Raw genomic sequence first — 15918 nt, 5'->3', positions numbered from 1 at the left:
TTTTCTCTTCTTATGTTACTTCACTAAGGATGATGTCCTCCACTTCCATCCAAGTTGCTGCAAAAAGACATCTTTTCAGTTCTTTTTATGGCTGAACAGTATTCCAAGGTATATGCCATTTTTATTGTCCACTGATTAGTTGATAGGCATTTAGGATGAATTCACAAGATTTGCAACTGTGATACACATATGAGTGCAGGTATTGTTTTTGTATAATGACCTTTGTTCTAGTGGGATTGCTGAATCAAATGGTACTTTAGGATCTTTGAATAATCTCTGATTTCCATAGAATTTGTACTAATTTGCACTCCCACTGTCAGTGTAGAAGCATTCCCTTTTCACTGCATCTATGCCAGCATCTGTTTTGTTTTGTTGTTTTGTCTTTAAATATTGGCCATACTGACTAGTGTAAGTTGGTATCTCATTGTGGTTTTAATCTCCATTTCCATGATAATTACTGATGTTAAGCATTTTTTAATGTTTTTAATTTGTGTTCAACATTTACATATCTTCTTTTGAAAGATGTCTCTTCATGTCATTTGCCACTTTTTAATGGAGTAATTTGGTTTTGGTTCTTGCTGATTTAAGTTCTTCATAGATTCTCTGTATTAGTCTTTGTTGGGTGTGTAGTTTGCAAACATCATCTCCCATTCTCTAGGTTGCCTATATACTCTGTTGATTATTTACTTTGCTGTGCAGAAGCTTTTTAGCTTAATTACCCACTTATTTTAGGTTTTGTTACATTTGCTTTTGGGGCTTTAGTCATAAATTCTTTGCCTAGGCCAATGCCCAGAATAGTTTTTCTAGTTTTTCTTATAGAATCTTTATGGTTTCAGGTCTGACATTTAAGTATTTAATTCATCTTGAGTTAATTTATTTGGGGGGAGCTAGAGATCAGCTTCATTTTTCTGCATGCGGGTATCCCATTTTACCAGCACCATTTGTTAAATAGGATGTCCCTTCCTCAGTGTATATTTTTGTCTAATTTGTTGAAGAACAGTTGGTTATAGGTATTTGGATTTATTTCCAGATTCTCTATTCTGTTCCATTTGTCCATATTATTCTCTTACACCAGTACCATGCTGCTTTGGTTTCTATAGCCTTGCAGTGTAATTCAAAGTCAGGTAATGTGATGCCTCCAGCTTTGTTCTTTTTACTTAGGATTGCTTTGGCTATTCTGGCTCTTTTTTGGCTTCATACGAATTTTAGGATTGTTTTTCCTAATTCTGTGAAAAATGATGTTGATAGTTTGATAGGGATTATGTTTAATATGTGGATTACTTTGGGTAATATGGTCATTTTAACAACGTGGATTGTCCGATCCATGAGCATAGAATGTTTTTCCATTTACTTGTGCTCTCTACAGTTTCTTTCATCAGTGTTTTATATTTCTTCTTGTGGAGTTCTTTCATCTGCTTGCTTTAATATATTCCTAGGTATTTTACCTTTTTGGCTGCTGTTGTAAATGGATGTGAGTTCTCAATTTGATTATAAGTTTGGTCACTCTTGATGTATATAGCAAGTGCTACTGATTTATGTGTATTGATTTTGTATCCTGAAACTTTTCTCAATTCATTTATCAAGTCCAGGAGTCTTTTTGGAGGAGTCTTTAGGATTCCCTAGTTATATGATCATATCATCAGCATACAGAGATAGTTTGATTTCTTCTTTTCCAATTTGGATACGCTTTATTTCTTTCTCTTGTCTGATTGCTCTGCCTAGGATATCCAGTACTATGTTGAATAGGAGTAGTGAAAGTGGGCATCCTTGTCTTGTTCCAATTCTGAGTGGAAATGCATTCAACTTTTCCTCGTTCAAGATGATGTTGGCTGTGGGTTTATCATGTGACTTTTATTATTTTGTGAAATGTTTTTCCTAGGCCTATTTTGCCGAGGATGTTTAACATGAAGAAATGATAGATTTTACCAAAATTTTTCTGCATTTATTGAAATGATTATATAATTATTTTTAATTATGTTTATATGGTAGGTCACGTTTATTGATTTGCATGTTAACCATTCTTGCATCCTTGTGATAAAGCCTACTTGATTGTTTGTTTTGTTTGTTTGTTTGTTTGCTGTACTGTTGAATTTGGTTTGCTAGTATTTAGTTGAGAATTTTTACACCTGTGTTCCTCAGGGATATTGGTTTATAGGGTTTTGTTGTTGTTGTTCTCCCCCCACCCCAGGGATGAAGAATGTCTTTTCTTGGCTTTGGGATTAGGATGACACAGACTTTGTAGAATTAGTTAGGGTGAATTCCTTCCTTTTCAGTCTTATAGAATAGCTTCAGTAAAACTGGTACCATTTCTTAAAAATATGGAACACTTTGCGAATTTGCATTCATCCTTGCATGGGATTCAGATTTAGTACGGTTGTCAAAGCCTTTCTTCTCTACTGCCACACACACACACACACACACACACACACACACACACACACACACACACATACACATGAGACAATGTATACCAGACATGTAAACTAACTATATATGGCATATATACACACACAAAAAAAACCAAAAAATAAGCTACAAATGTTAGAGATGTTACAGTGAAATGCTAAACCACTAAGTGTGAATTTTTTAACCTAGCTATATTTTTAATAGAAGAAAAATATTATATTCCTTGGTATTGTGACTGGAAATAGAAAATGTATTATATGTTATGATATGATTCTCACATTTGGGAAAGCATTGAAGGGTTTGGAGTGAGGTAATGATTGGATCTTACTAATATTAATCTGGCTGACAAATTGATTGTAGGGAAGAGGTAGGGAGAATACAGAAGACTATTGCAATAATCTAGGCAAGAGATAAGGACTACTTGGATGAGGCAGTAAATCTTGGGTCTTATTTTATAAGCCCCTTTGCCAGTCCTTCCTGAAAGTGGTAAAAAGTGGTTGAATTTTGAAAGTATGGTAAGTCCCATAAATACAAACGAGTTCTGTCCAAGAGTGCATTTGTAAGTCCGATTTGTTTGTAAGCCCAACAAAGTTAGCCTAGGTACCTAACTAACATGATTGACTGCTTTTACACTTGCTTCCTGACATCCTGGGCTTGAAATAGTTACTATTCTACTGTACTCTGTACAGTACTGTAAAGTACACAAAAGCACAGCCACTTATAGATGATACATGCATGGGACAATATACACCAGACATGAGAACCAACTGACATAATTGGACATGAGAACACATGTTTGCATCTTTGAAAGTTCAGAACTTGAAGGTTGTAGGGGACTTATTGTAGAGCCAACAGTATTTTCTGAATGATTGAATATGTGGGGGGGAGGAGGGTAGATAGGAGGAATGAAGGAGAGTAAAGGAATCAAAGAAAAGGAAGGACAGAGACACAGAGATGATTCAAGATTTTTATCTAAACAACTGGAAAAATGAATTTACTGTTTTCTAAAATAGGAGAGAATGGGAGAGAAGCAGCTTCTGGGATAGAAAGAGAGGCATATCAGGAGTTTGGTTTGGACTGTTTTAATGTGTAGACTTTCAAGTGGAGTCTTTGAGTAAAGACTGTTAGACTTCCAAGTAGAGATGGATGTATATCAGACTAGATAAAAATGTGAGAATCATCAATATAGACATGATCATTAAAGCCATGAGTTTGAATGAGAATGCATAAGAAGGATGAGTAGACAGAAGAGGCTTAAGTCTCTGAAGCTCTGGGATATTTCAGAGTTTAGAAGTTAGGAAGATGAGAGTTAGAAAGTGAATACCCAAAGGGCCTGAGGAAATGGAGCCAGTGAAGTAGGACAATCAAGAGTAGTATCCTGGAAATCAAATGAACAAAATTACAAAGAGGGAGAATTCTGATGAAGCAGCTTTTTAAGGTAAATTATGTCAAGTAAGATTGAGATATGACCATAGGTAGGATTTAGCAGTGGGAAGTCCATTGATGACCTTGGCAAAAGTTTAGTCAGAGAAGATTCTATTGCTTAAAACAAACAAAAAAGTTTGAAACCATTCACTTAGAAGATGTCTGAAAGTCTTCTCTAATTTTGTGATTCTAATATAGGCAAACTACCTTCCAGTTATGTAAATTTGGGCATATTATCCTGCACTAGCATATTCAAATATTTGACTCAGTTCTATAAATGCTGATTTTAAGTACTTTAACTGTCAACATTTAATTATCTGATTGCCAAGTAAAATTTTTATAAACAGTTTCACTTAATGTTCCTCCTGTCTTTTGGTAAGTTGTTATTATATAGTAGAAAGGGCATGCACGATTTGTATGAACAAACCAAGACTACACCAATGACTAATTGTGCAATATTGAGCAAGTTATTTAAATTTCTCTAAGTCTCAGTTTCTTCATTTGGAAGATGACAGAGAATAACTTTTTTTTCTTTTTTGAGTTGGAGTCTCACTCTGAAGCTCAGATTGGATGGCAGTGGCATGTTTACAGCCACCACAGCCTTGACTAACTGGATTCAGACATCCTTCCACCTCAGCCTTCCTAGTAGCTGGGACAACAGTCATGCACGACCATGCCCGGTCAATTTTTTGATTTGTTGTACAAATGAGGTCTTGCCAAGTTGCCCAGGCTGGTCTCAAACCCATGAGCTCAGGTAGTCCTCTCACCTCGGCCTCCCAAAGTGCTGGGATTATAGGCATGAGCATTGCACCCAGCGAGAATAACTATTTTATATGGTTGTTTAAAAGATACATGAGATAGTATACATGAAACTCCCTAACCAAATGTTCAGCGAATAGCAAAGTAATATAGTGAATAGGAATCTAGGAAGATCAACCAAATAGACCTAAGTTCAAATCCCAGAGTTTACGTATACTAGATGTGAAAACTTGGACAAGTTTCTTCACCTCTCTTAAACCATAGTCACCTGTAGTAAAACCACCTAACTCGTAGGGTTATCAGTTAAATGAGGTATTGCATTAAAGCTCCTAAGTGTCAAAATGAGTGCTCAAATGGTAGCTATTATTATTTATGCTGATTACAGTTATATTTATTATCCTTTATATCATAATTATTTAAAGAATAAAGCCATAGTCTTAGTTTTTTAGTTCTTAGAATCTTAGTTTCTAATTAGACTTGCTATCAAATATAATTTATAGTATTTGTTTTGATGCATGTTTGTTTTTTGTAATTTCACTATTGTCATCCACTAGTAATGTTAAAAATTGAATATGTTTAGGTAGCAGCTAGATTATCATTTTAAAAGTTATACTTGTCTTCATACGGGACCACCAATGGATAGAGTCAGAAGATACAGCATATATAATAGGATTCTTTCAAAATTACAATATTAATGAACCAGAAATGGCTATATTTTAGGCAATCTGCCTGAAGCTGTAGTTTTAAAGAATATAGCTGGGCTCAGTGGCTCAGCCTGTAATCTCAACACTTTGGGAGGCCGAGGCAAGTGGATTGCTTGAGCCCACGGGTTCAAGACCAGCCCAGGCAACTTAGTGAGACCTCGTCTCTACAATAAATCAAAAATTAGCCGAGAGTGGTAGCATGCACTTGTAGTTCCGGCTACTTGGAAGGCTGAGGCAAAAGGATCACTGGAGCCCAGCAGGTCGATGCTGGGATGGCCGTGAATGTGCCACTGCACTCCAGCCTGGGCAACAGAGTGAGATTCCAACTCAAAAAAAAAAAAAGAATATATCTGACCACACCTATAGATATGGCAGGAGTGCTATGAATTAGAGATGGAAACAAAGGTAATTTGGATCAAGAAATAAAGAGCAGCCTTTACATGAAAATGCTGAAAGAGGATTAATGACAGAAAAAACCTTGGGAATCATTGAATGAAGTTTTTGCTTGTATAGATAAGAGAATACTGAATTTATGAGCAATTTGGTGACTTGTCCAGGGTTAAGGCCAGGAAAGAATAGTTTTCTCACTCCTAGTACAGTACTCTTTCTGTTAAAATACACATGGTTTCAGCCATACTTGTCAGAAATAAAAACAAAGGAAAAATGTTGAATGGACCACTTTTGTGATATACTTATGCATTATCAATGATGTAGAAATAGAGGATATTGATTTATACTATAAGGCGGGGGTCCCTAACCCCCGGTCCATGGGCTGGTACTGGTAATGGTAGGGGCTCTAGGAACTGAGCCACACAGCAGGAGGTGAGCAGCAGGCTAGCACGTGAAGCTTCATGTGTATTTACAGCTGTTCGCTATAGCTCGCATTAGCGCCTGAATTCCACCTTCTGTCAAAGCAGTGATGCCAGCATTAGTTTCTCATAGGAGCAAGAACTCAGTTGTGAACTGCATGTGCGAGGGATCTAGCTTGTGCATGCCTTATGAAAATCTAATTAATGCCTGATGATCTGAGGTGGAGCTGAGGTGGCAGATGCTATCACTGGATAGGAGTTGCAAATACAGATTAACATTAGCAGTGAGGTTTGATTGCATAGAGACCATAATAAATCAATTTCTTGCAGACTCATATCAAAACCCTATCAATGAGGCAAATGAGTTGATGTACTTCAATTGTACAGCTGCATCTGGTGGCAGGCTTTAAGTAGAATCTGACATTTATGTTAAGTTCATGTGTGGCCAAGCCATTTGATTTACCACTTCCATCTGTGCCTATTATTTTAATGGTGAGTTGTATATTTATTTCATTATATATTACAATGTAATAATAGAAGTAGAGTGCACAATATATGTTATGCGCTTGAATCATCCTGAAACCATTCTTTCTCACTGCCCCCCCATCTCCCATCTGTGGAAAAACTGTCTTCCACAGAGCTAGTCCCTAATGCCAGAAAGATTGAAGACTTCTACTATATGGTATTGTTGTTGTTGTTGTTTTCTTTTGTAATTTTTTTAATTGATGGAAAATCTAGACAATGACTTTCATTTAAATAACTTCATAGCAACTAATTTTCATAAGCTAGATTAACAGTAGAAACAACTGTGAGAATCATCTTAGAAGCTGAATATTCTGGATGCAGATCTCCATTAGATTTTCTTTAATCAACTGGCATGAACTATATGTACAATTCTTCCTCGGTATAGAAAAATTATACATTTTTTTCATTAGGATAAGAAACAGTTTCAATAACTAAATTTTGAAAAACATCTAAAAGCTCTGATGGAATATGTACATTTATAAAGCTAACTGCTTATTTTAAAAACTTTGGTAATGTGGAAAGTAGTAATTTGACATTTGGAAATTTTTTACTTACTTTAATGGTTGAAAAATTAGAAAAAGTATTTGCTCTAATTTGTGCCTTATGCTGTTAAGTACATTTTTGTAGTAACTCTGGAAGAATCATTACATTGTGTGTGTGGTAAATAACTAGTTATATTAAGTTTATTTTTAATATTAGATTGCTATTTACAGTTACATTACTATCAACCAGCATTTTTATCTATTTCCATTCAATTAATAATTTTGTTTAAAAGGAGTATAAATAGGAACTTAGTATATTTTTTCATTATTTATCTTTATGACAAAATAATGATGTATTTATCCAAGATTGTAATTTTTTTTTCTTTGCCTTTTATAGAGCTACATTCATGGGAGCAGCCAGGCTCAATTCGTGGCAGAGTCACACATTATTCTGGTACTGAGTATCCTTTAAAATACTGATGAGTTGAAAAGGGCACACAAAACTGAATGTTATTAAATTGATATTTCTCCTGGCAGTAGATACCAGTACTTATAAAAGACATTAAATTTTAGACTGTAGTATATGGCTAATTTTAATTTGTTCTAATTAGTTCTGTTACAGTATAATTTTATTGTTATTCTGAATCACTAACAGACTATACTTTTTTTCTTTTTTGCTGACTGTTGAATTGAAAAGTATTGCTTTTACTGTGCATTGATTATTTCTGGCTAGATTTTTTTTGTGAAGTTTATGTAGTTTTTCCCTATAATAATCTTAATGGAGAGAAAAAATACATCTTATCATATAAATAGCATTTAAACAGAACTATTTTAGTCTGCTTTATCTGAATATATGGTAAGTCAGAAGAGAGAGATTCAGGATAGTTAGACATCTTTTTCTTGATACATACCAGACTGAGTGTTGTAAATCAGATCATGTAGTGGAATTTATGATTTAAAGTAAGAAGGGTAAAGGAGAACATAAGATTAGAGATAAGGTTTAAGCATCTAATCTGAATATTCTAAGAATGAAGTTACTGTTTGAGCAAACAGCTCTGTTTTAGGGGAACATTGATGTTAGTATGAGTCTTGTGAAAATGTTTGAAGGTTAAATTTATACCGTTGCTTGAACATACTGAGTTATGAGAATTTAAAGTATGCTTATGGTATTATTAGTACAATTTGATTACTATCCTGGTTATTAAAATTAATTTTCAAAAGAAGAAATATAGACTTAATTCTTCAGTATTTTATATAACCATAGCTATAAACCTTTCGATATCTTAAAAATTTATCTAGACCAAAACCTCATTTTACATGTAGGAAAACTGGAGCACAGAAAGGTTCATTGACTTACTTTAGGTTAAGGGAAGTAGAATTAGAATTCAGTTTTGGTCTGTTGGTAGTATAGGTACTTAAATTTTGTATACAGTACTTTATTATGACCTGTACTGTATAATTTTATGAATCAATATCAGTTATGCAATCTTGGACTTACACTTTTTAATCTGGATGGAAAAGACTATCTTTTAACAACATTGAAGCTTTTGTGTTTTGTTGCTTTGTTTGTCATAACAGTGCATTTGCCTAATCCACCAGCAAAGAGTTATTTGATACCTTCAGTTTATTCAAGAGATCTATATTTGCCTACTCTGTTCTGGGCATTGCATCAGGTTCTGGTATATACTGAACACTGTAGTATCAAATTATAGTGTACAAAGGGGATGGGAAGAATTTAAATAATTGATAATCTTAAAATGCTCCCAGACTTCCTCGTTTGTAAAATCAGGGTCAGCAGTGATAACCACATGGCATTTCTGTGGAAAGTAAATGAGGTAGCACACAAAAGGCATTTAGTAATTATTAAAGTTTCGTTGGTTTATTCCTCCCGTATTTTCCCATCCTCCTTACTCAAAATTTTGGTGGTCACAGATAGCATACATAAATATATATTTATTGGTTGGTTCTTTAGCATTTGTCAAAGGGGGAGATGACCTGGGAAAACAATCATTGTCTCATGGTATTTATCAGAATTCTAAAACGTACACTGAGGACATACTGAAATGGCTTAATTTTTTTAGAGGAAATTTGTCGAACCCAACCAGTCATGTAATTTACAAGATAATAAATGACACCCTAGAAGGTTTGACCTTGAAAAGGAAGTTGGAAAAAAGAGAGACTGTGTGTGAATCTTCAGTTTAAACTGCAGGAAAACTAAACATTGTCTTTCTAAAGCTCATTGAGCGGCAGTGACCATCTTCTTTCTGTATATTAGTTCTCAACATTTTTATTTCTTCCACCCTTGATTACACATATTTGGATGCATACATATCTTTAGCCCATTTTTTGCCTACATTTATTTATTTACCTGTGTGCCTTATAGTTTCAAAATTAAGAAACTACTATGATGAGTATTTTTTTTGCTCTAGTTTGTGTCATAAACTGGAATTAGGAATTTCTATATTTGAGTTAATGTTCTCAAATTTTATGATCTTGTTCAGTAACTATGAGGTTTATGTACTCCAGTTTCAATATAAGAAATTAATATCTTCTACACATTAGAGTGGCTTTTAGTGAGAAAATGAAATATTTGTACATGTGTTTGTTGGGATACCTCTTCCTTATTAAAAAATAAAGGCAAAGCCATATTTACTCAACTTATTTTTAAATTATTTAAATGTATTTAGGAAGCAAAATACATTTATGTTAAAGCAAATGGTAAGAAAAAAGAATTTGTTGCAGGTAAATTCTTAGTTCATATATGCATATGGTTTCCTTTTTATTTCTCTTTTTTTGTTTTAATTCATGGTGTAACATTTTAGCAGTATACTTTATTCAAAACTACAGGTTTGTTAAAACACATTAGCTGGGCATGGTGGCTCAATCTGTAATCCCAGCACTTTGTGAGGATGCAACAAGAGGATTGCTTGAGCCCAAGAGTTTAAGACTAGCCTGGGCAACATAGCAAGAACTCGTCTATACAGAAAATTGCCAGATGTTGTGGTTTGGGAGGCTAAGCCAAGAGGATTGCTTGAACCCAGGAGGTCAAGGCTGTAGTGAGCCATGAGAGTGCCACTGCTCTCCAGCCTGGGTGACAGATGAGACCTGACTCAAAAAAACAAAACACATCAGATACTTAGCAACAGGATGAAAAGCTGTGTTGGGACTATTATTTTACAGTTTGGCAGGAATTCTCCAAGGTTTTGTTTGATCAGTAATTGACACCAAGCTGAGATTTACATTAAAAAGAAATTTCACAAGCAGTATGAAGTTTTCATATATAATAGACTTTTAGCAGTGATACATAAAAGAATTAAAAGTCATTGTTTTCTAGTCTATCCATAATTATTTGTCACTTCTCTTTTTCTGTGCCTTTTAGAGATCTATTATGAAGAGAAAGAGAAAAATTCTTTCAAAATCGTGGACTTATGAATATTATCAGTGAAAGTTTGAAGGAAGCTATTTTACAATAATTTGATTTCACTTTCACTTGACAGCCTGTTAATTTTTTAACTTACCACAGATTTTTGTAATTTGTATGTGTATTTTTTCCTTTATACAAAAAAAATGTAAATGCCAGATGATTACTTTTTGTTTATCTTTCGAGAACATTTCTGCCTTTTAGTTTTCTCCTCCTAATTTAGTAAGTCAGATAATTAGATGCAGTTGCTGTATACAAAGTTTAGTTGAAAAAAACCTATGAGAAAACAGATGGAGTTGTTTGGTATCATACGTTATAGATTTATATTTACTAAGAATAGAATTTCTCTCCATATTAGTAGTGTTTTATTTTCTTAGTACCTTATTTCAGAAAGAACAGAAACTGTTTTTTTTTCCCAGAAAGGACAGTCCTAAGCAGTCTGTGAGAAAAGTTATATGCAAAAAGAATATGAAATATTGTTATATTTTCTTATGAAATACGTGTTAGCCATCTAAGAATAACTTATGCAATGGTTTATATTTTTGCTAGTAAAAATTAATCTTATTGCATTTCTTTTTCATTCAGTTACATGTTTTAACAACAGATGAAAATATGAGTAAGATATTTCTTGTTAATAAGAAGGTAGAATGACAGAAAAATACAGTGCAGTGAGACAAATGCTATAATCAGTGTCTGCAAAGGAAGCAGCAAGAAAGGAACAATACAACGACTTTCAGTTGCATTTTGAAGTGTAAAAAGAAGTTTCACAGACAGAATGAGTGAAGAAGTATATTCCGGTACAAAGTACAACAGGTATAAATTCATAAAATAAGAGAGAATGCTCTTATTTCAGGGAGATAAGAAATTTATTAAGTCTAGAATACAAATTTTGAGGAGGAAATTGGTGAAAGATTGGTTAGATTGCATAACGAAAACTTTGCTAAGAAATTTGAACCTTATCTGAAGGTAATAGGTGTATGGCAGTTTATGATGCCTATCCCATACATTTGGCCTATTCCTTATTTATGAAGTATTCTAAAGTGGAGCCCTGAATGTCTTCTTGATAAATTTGTCTCTGGAAAGGGAAATTATTTATGTGTACCTCATCCCTGTCTAAGCAACAGAAAGTCAATGGAGGCTTCCTCCAGTAACAATAATGAAGATAAAGTGGAGAAAGGAGATCTAAGAAACCATGAGGCACTGGCAATTGTCCTGGCTATAAAGGATAAACCTAAACTAAGGTAACAGATGAGTAACTCAGTTGCTGTTTAAGAGAAAGAATTGTCAAAACTTGATAGTAGATGTCACGAGCAAGACTCAAGAAAAGGCATCAAAGATGACTCTGAAATTGAGATATGTGTTGGAGGATAACTTACTATTAACAAAATTAAGAAATACAGGAGGAAAATCAGGTTTAGAAATAAATATTTAGCCTAAAAAAATTCCTAAAACTAATAGGCTTCATTTTTGCTTGATAAGAAAGGGCTTAATTTGTTTAAATTCCTTAAGATCATAAAGTCAGTCAGTTGAATAGCCAGGAATTCTTTATTCACTTTTTTCTACTCAGTAATATTTTCCAAATAAACTAAACCTCTGATGAATAGGCCAATAATATTCTCACAAAATTATATAGTAACTGTATATTTGTTATGTATTTCTGAAAGATCTGAAAGATATAATGGATATGTTAATATTTCCTTAGTTATTCCATCATGTCATACAAAACACCACACCTTCTAGTATCACAAAAAAAGTATGTGAGGGATGTATAAATATAAATACACCCATATATATGTTATTTGCAGAGGTATAAAAGTTGCCAAACCTGGCAAGGTCTCTGATTGTGTGGCAATTACAATCTAAATGTAAAGACAGATATATGACAAATAATTGTGCAGATAATTATTCAGATACAACTATGTTCTTGAAACTTTCAAATGTCTACAATTCTGTATTACTCAGGCTTGAGGCATATGAATCTTAACTGTAATATTATTAAAGTGCAAATATATGGTTTTAAAAATGATAATTGCTAGAATTAATATGTGTATGAAATATATGAATTTATGAAGTTAAGTATAAACCCTTTTTGTAATTTCTCAGTTGAAAATTTGAACTGAATGATCAAATGATTAAATTAAGGTAGTAATAGCCAGGCTCGGTGGCTCAGCCTGTAATCCCGCATCTTTGGGAGGCTGAGGTGAGTGGATTGCCCAAGCCCGCGGGTTCGAGACCCGCCTGGGCAGCGAGACCTCATCTCTACAATAAATCAAAAAATCAGCCGGGCATGGTAGCGCATACCTATAATTCCGGCTACTCGGAAGGCTGAGGCGGAAGGATCGCCGGAGCCCAGCAGGCGAGGCTGCGGTGGCCGGGAGCGGCCGCTGCACTCCAGTCTGGGCGACAGAGTGAGACTCCAACTCAAAAAAAAAAAAAAAAAATTAAGGTAGTATTTTTTGGGGTTATAGAATTTGCTGAAATTCAACCCCCCCATATGACTTTTAATGAAATAACTTGAAATCTACTTTTAATACTAAAGACATTTATACGTATGGCACAGTGAAACAGAAAAATGCCTATTCTTCTATTGGAAGAATTATTTTTTTCGTAAAAATATTTTATTAAAAAACTTAACTGGGAAGAATTGATTTTTCTTTTTTTTTGAGTTGGAGTCTCACTCTTTCGCCCGGCTGGAGTGCAGTGGCACGCTCCCAGCTTCCGCAGCCTCGACCTGCTGGGCTCCGGCGATCCTTCCGCCTCAGCCTTCCAAGTAGCTGGAACCACAGGCGTGCGCTACCACGCCCGGCTAGTTTTTTATTTATTGTAGAGACAAGGTCTCGCCAAGTCACCCGGGTGGGTCTCGAACCCACGGGCTCAGGCAGACCACTTGCCTTGGCCTCCCCAAGTGCTGGGATTAGGCTGAGCCACTGAGCCCATCCAATTTTTTTTTATATAAAAAATACCTTTTTTTCACATTTATGTTTGCAGAAATGTATTTTTTATTATCTTAACCAGTTTGTCACTGTTTCTACCAGTAGACAATCTGAGAGGAAGGAGAATGGGGACTAACGTCATTTAATACTTGATTAAAATTCTAGCTAGACCAAGTTACAGTTAGTGTCCTTTGGTCATAGTCAAGAATGTTCCCTGTGAATTCACCAAGATCTATGTAAATATGCCAATGGATAAAGAACACATGAGTTCTAAGATTCGCTTTACTGTCAACTGTATAAGCTCTGACCTGTGCCATTGTCCCTTAATTCTTCACATCTTTTAAGTTCTGGGATCTCAAGAACATGAATGAAATAAATATCAGCTGGAAGTAAAAGTGCTGACATAAAAGCAAAGGTTATACTAGTAATACTTGTAAAACAGTTTAAAATAATATTTATTCTTACAAAGATTATATTGTTTTTCTATGAAGAAAATATTTGTTTTCCATTTGTTATAATGGAATATGATTTTATTCCACATTTGTGCTCAGTCTTTCATAGAGAGCAGATGTTTCTTTTATTTTAATATGTTATATCCAAGGAGAAACATACAATTGAAGAAAATTAATGATGTTTGAAAGTTGAAGATAATTTTAGATTTAGATCCCTTTAAAAAGTCTCCTATGATATGCTAACATTTTTTTCAACATCTGTTCTCATTTATTTTTATATTGACAGAATTCTAATTCCCTTCCTAAAAGCAACAGTAAACTTATCATGTGCAATTGAAAATGGATTATAATGTAATGTAAATGTGTTTGTTACTAGTTCTGTAGAATGCTCAGTGCCTCTGGGTATTATATATCATTTACACAAATAGCGGCTTCTCTTTTATGAGGGTGCATGTCAGTATCTTGACTTTTTAAGTAGTTGGAAAATGTTCAACAAGATTAACAAAGAAACTGTAGAATGTGTAATAGTTTAAATATACATTACTATGATACTCATACAAATGTGCAAAGTAATACATAAACTAAACTGGGTGTTGTGTGTGGGGTGAGGGTAAGACCTATCTCTAATTCTCTTTTAAAGTTGGTATACTTCAATAAGATTCAGCTAGATGGCTACACCCATCAGTCTAATGGCAGAAAGTAATCTATTTTTCCAGTCATATGTAGAATCTTCTCAGATCTAGGAGGGTATTTTATTTGTCATTCAACCTTCCACCCAAGAAACACCACACATTAACCCTGACAGATGATGATGTGGCTTTCTCTATCTAAAAATAAAGATTTTTATATTACAAATTGATTTTCCTCCCAAATAAGTATAATATAGGCTCTATTTTAGCCCCCCAAAAAATGTTTTAATTGATACAACGAAACGTAAACTGGGTGATTCTCACCTATCAAAGTCCTTAAGTTAAAAATGGATCCTTAAATAAAAGAGATGGGAGAGAGTTAGAATATTTAAAACCATTTTAGTTTAATTCATATGCTCTTAATTACAGTCATCAAGTTTAAAATAGACTCCATGCTCTTTTTTGTTAAAGCCTAGAATACTTATTATTTTTTGCGAGAAACCCTCTGAGGAAGAGGTTATATCTATTTACTGACCCGTTGCTTTCTAGCAAAATATTCTACCATGATGTTGTGTACAGTCAGTGGCTAGTATCCTCTTAGCTTTATCATTCCCGCTTTGGGGTTGTATGTACAAGGGTTTACAAAATTTTTGCTTTTTTTTTTATTTAAAGTAAGAATAAAGCTAAATTCCTGTCAGACATAATAGTACATAATTTGGAGGGAAAGCCTTAGGTCTTTTATAGTAAGGATTGACAAAAGGACCAATGGAGGCTCAATCCACCCCACTACTATTTTTGTCAATAAAGTTTCAGTGGAACACGGGCACGCCCATTCACTTTCACATTGCCTGTGACTACTTTTGCACTACAACAGCAGAGTTAAGTTTTAGCAACACACACTATATAGCTTGCACAGCTGAAAATATTTACTTTCTGACCCTTTACAGAAAAAAATTTGCCAACTTCTGCTCTATAGGCTGTAGTCAATAAATAAAAAAAAATCCACAACTTTATTATCCCAAGAACAGTTGCCGTTAACTTTTTGTTATCTTTCTTTCCCTGAAGTCATATCTCTGCGTTTGTTTTTAAAAAGATGAAGTTATATTTTATCTATCACATAGATGTACCATGTTTTATAGCTGGCCGTTTACATTTAAAATTTCTCACTATTATAAATTATGTAAGTACATATTTATAAATGTTACCCTGATAATGTTTTATTGCATGATTTTAGTCTCATTAAAATTTTATATAAGCCGGGCTCGGTGGCTCAGCCTGTAATCCCGTGCCTTTGGGAGGCTGAGGTGAGTGGATTGCCTGAGCCCGCGGGTTCGAGACCCGCCTGGGCAGTGAGACCTCATCTCTACAATAAA

At 34.3% G+C, this 15918-nt stretch overlaps 1 protein-coding gene across 3 annotated transcripts in view; it reads left to right on the top strand.

Annotated features, from left to right (window-relative positions):
• TUSC3 (tumor suppressor candidate 3) overlaps positions 1 to 15918 on the top strand; it is a 250356-nt gene that overhangs the window by 208252 nt on the left and 26186 nt on the right. For all 3 annotated transcript variants that reach the window (XM_008063270.2, XM_008063268.2, XM_008063269.2), the window contains one exon: positions 7508 to 7571. In XM_008063270.2, coding sequence (XP_008061461.1) covers positions 7508 to 7571 — 64 coding nt within the window. The remainder of the gene's footprint in view (positions 1 to 7507; positions 7572 to 15918) is intronic.

Source organism: Carlito syrichta, unplaced genomic scaffold (assembly GCF_000164805.1).
Source record: "Carlito syrichta isolate Samal-C Ts95f unplaced genomic scaffold, Tarsius_syrichta-2.0.1 Scaffold306694, whole genome shotgun sequence".
Lineage (NCBI taxonomy): Eukaryota > Metazoa > Chordata > Mammalia > Primates > Tarsiidae > Carlito > Carlito syrichta.
This window is presented reverse-complemented; position numbering and strand designations above follow the sequence as displayed.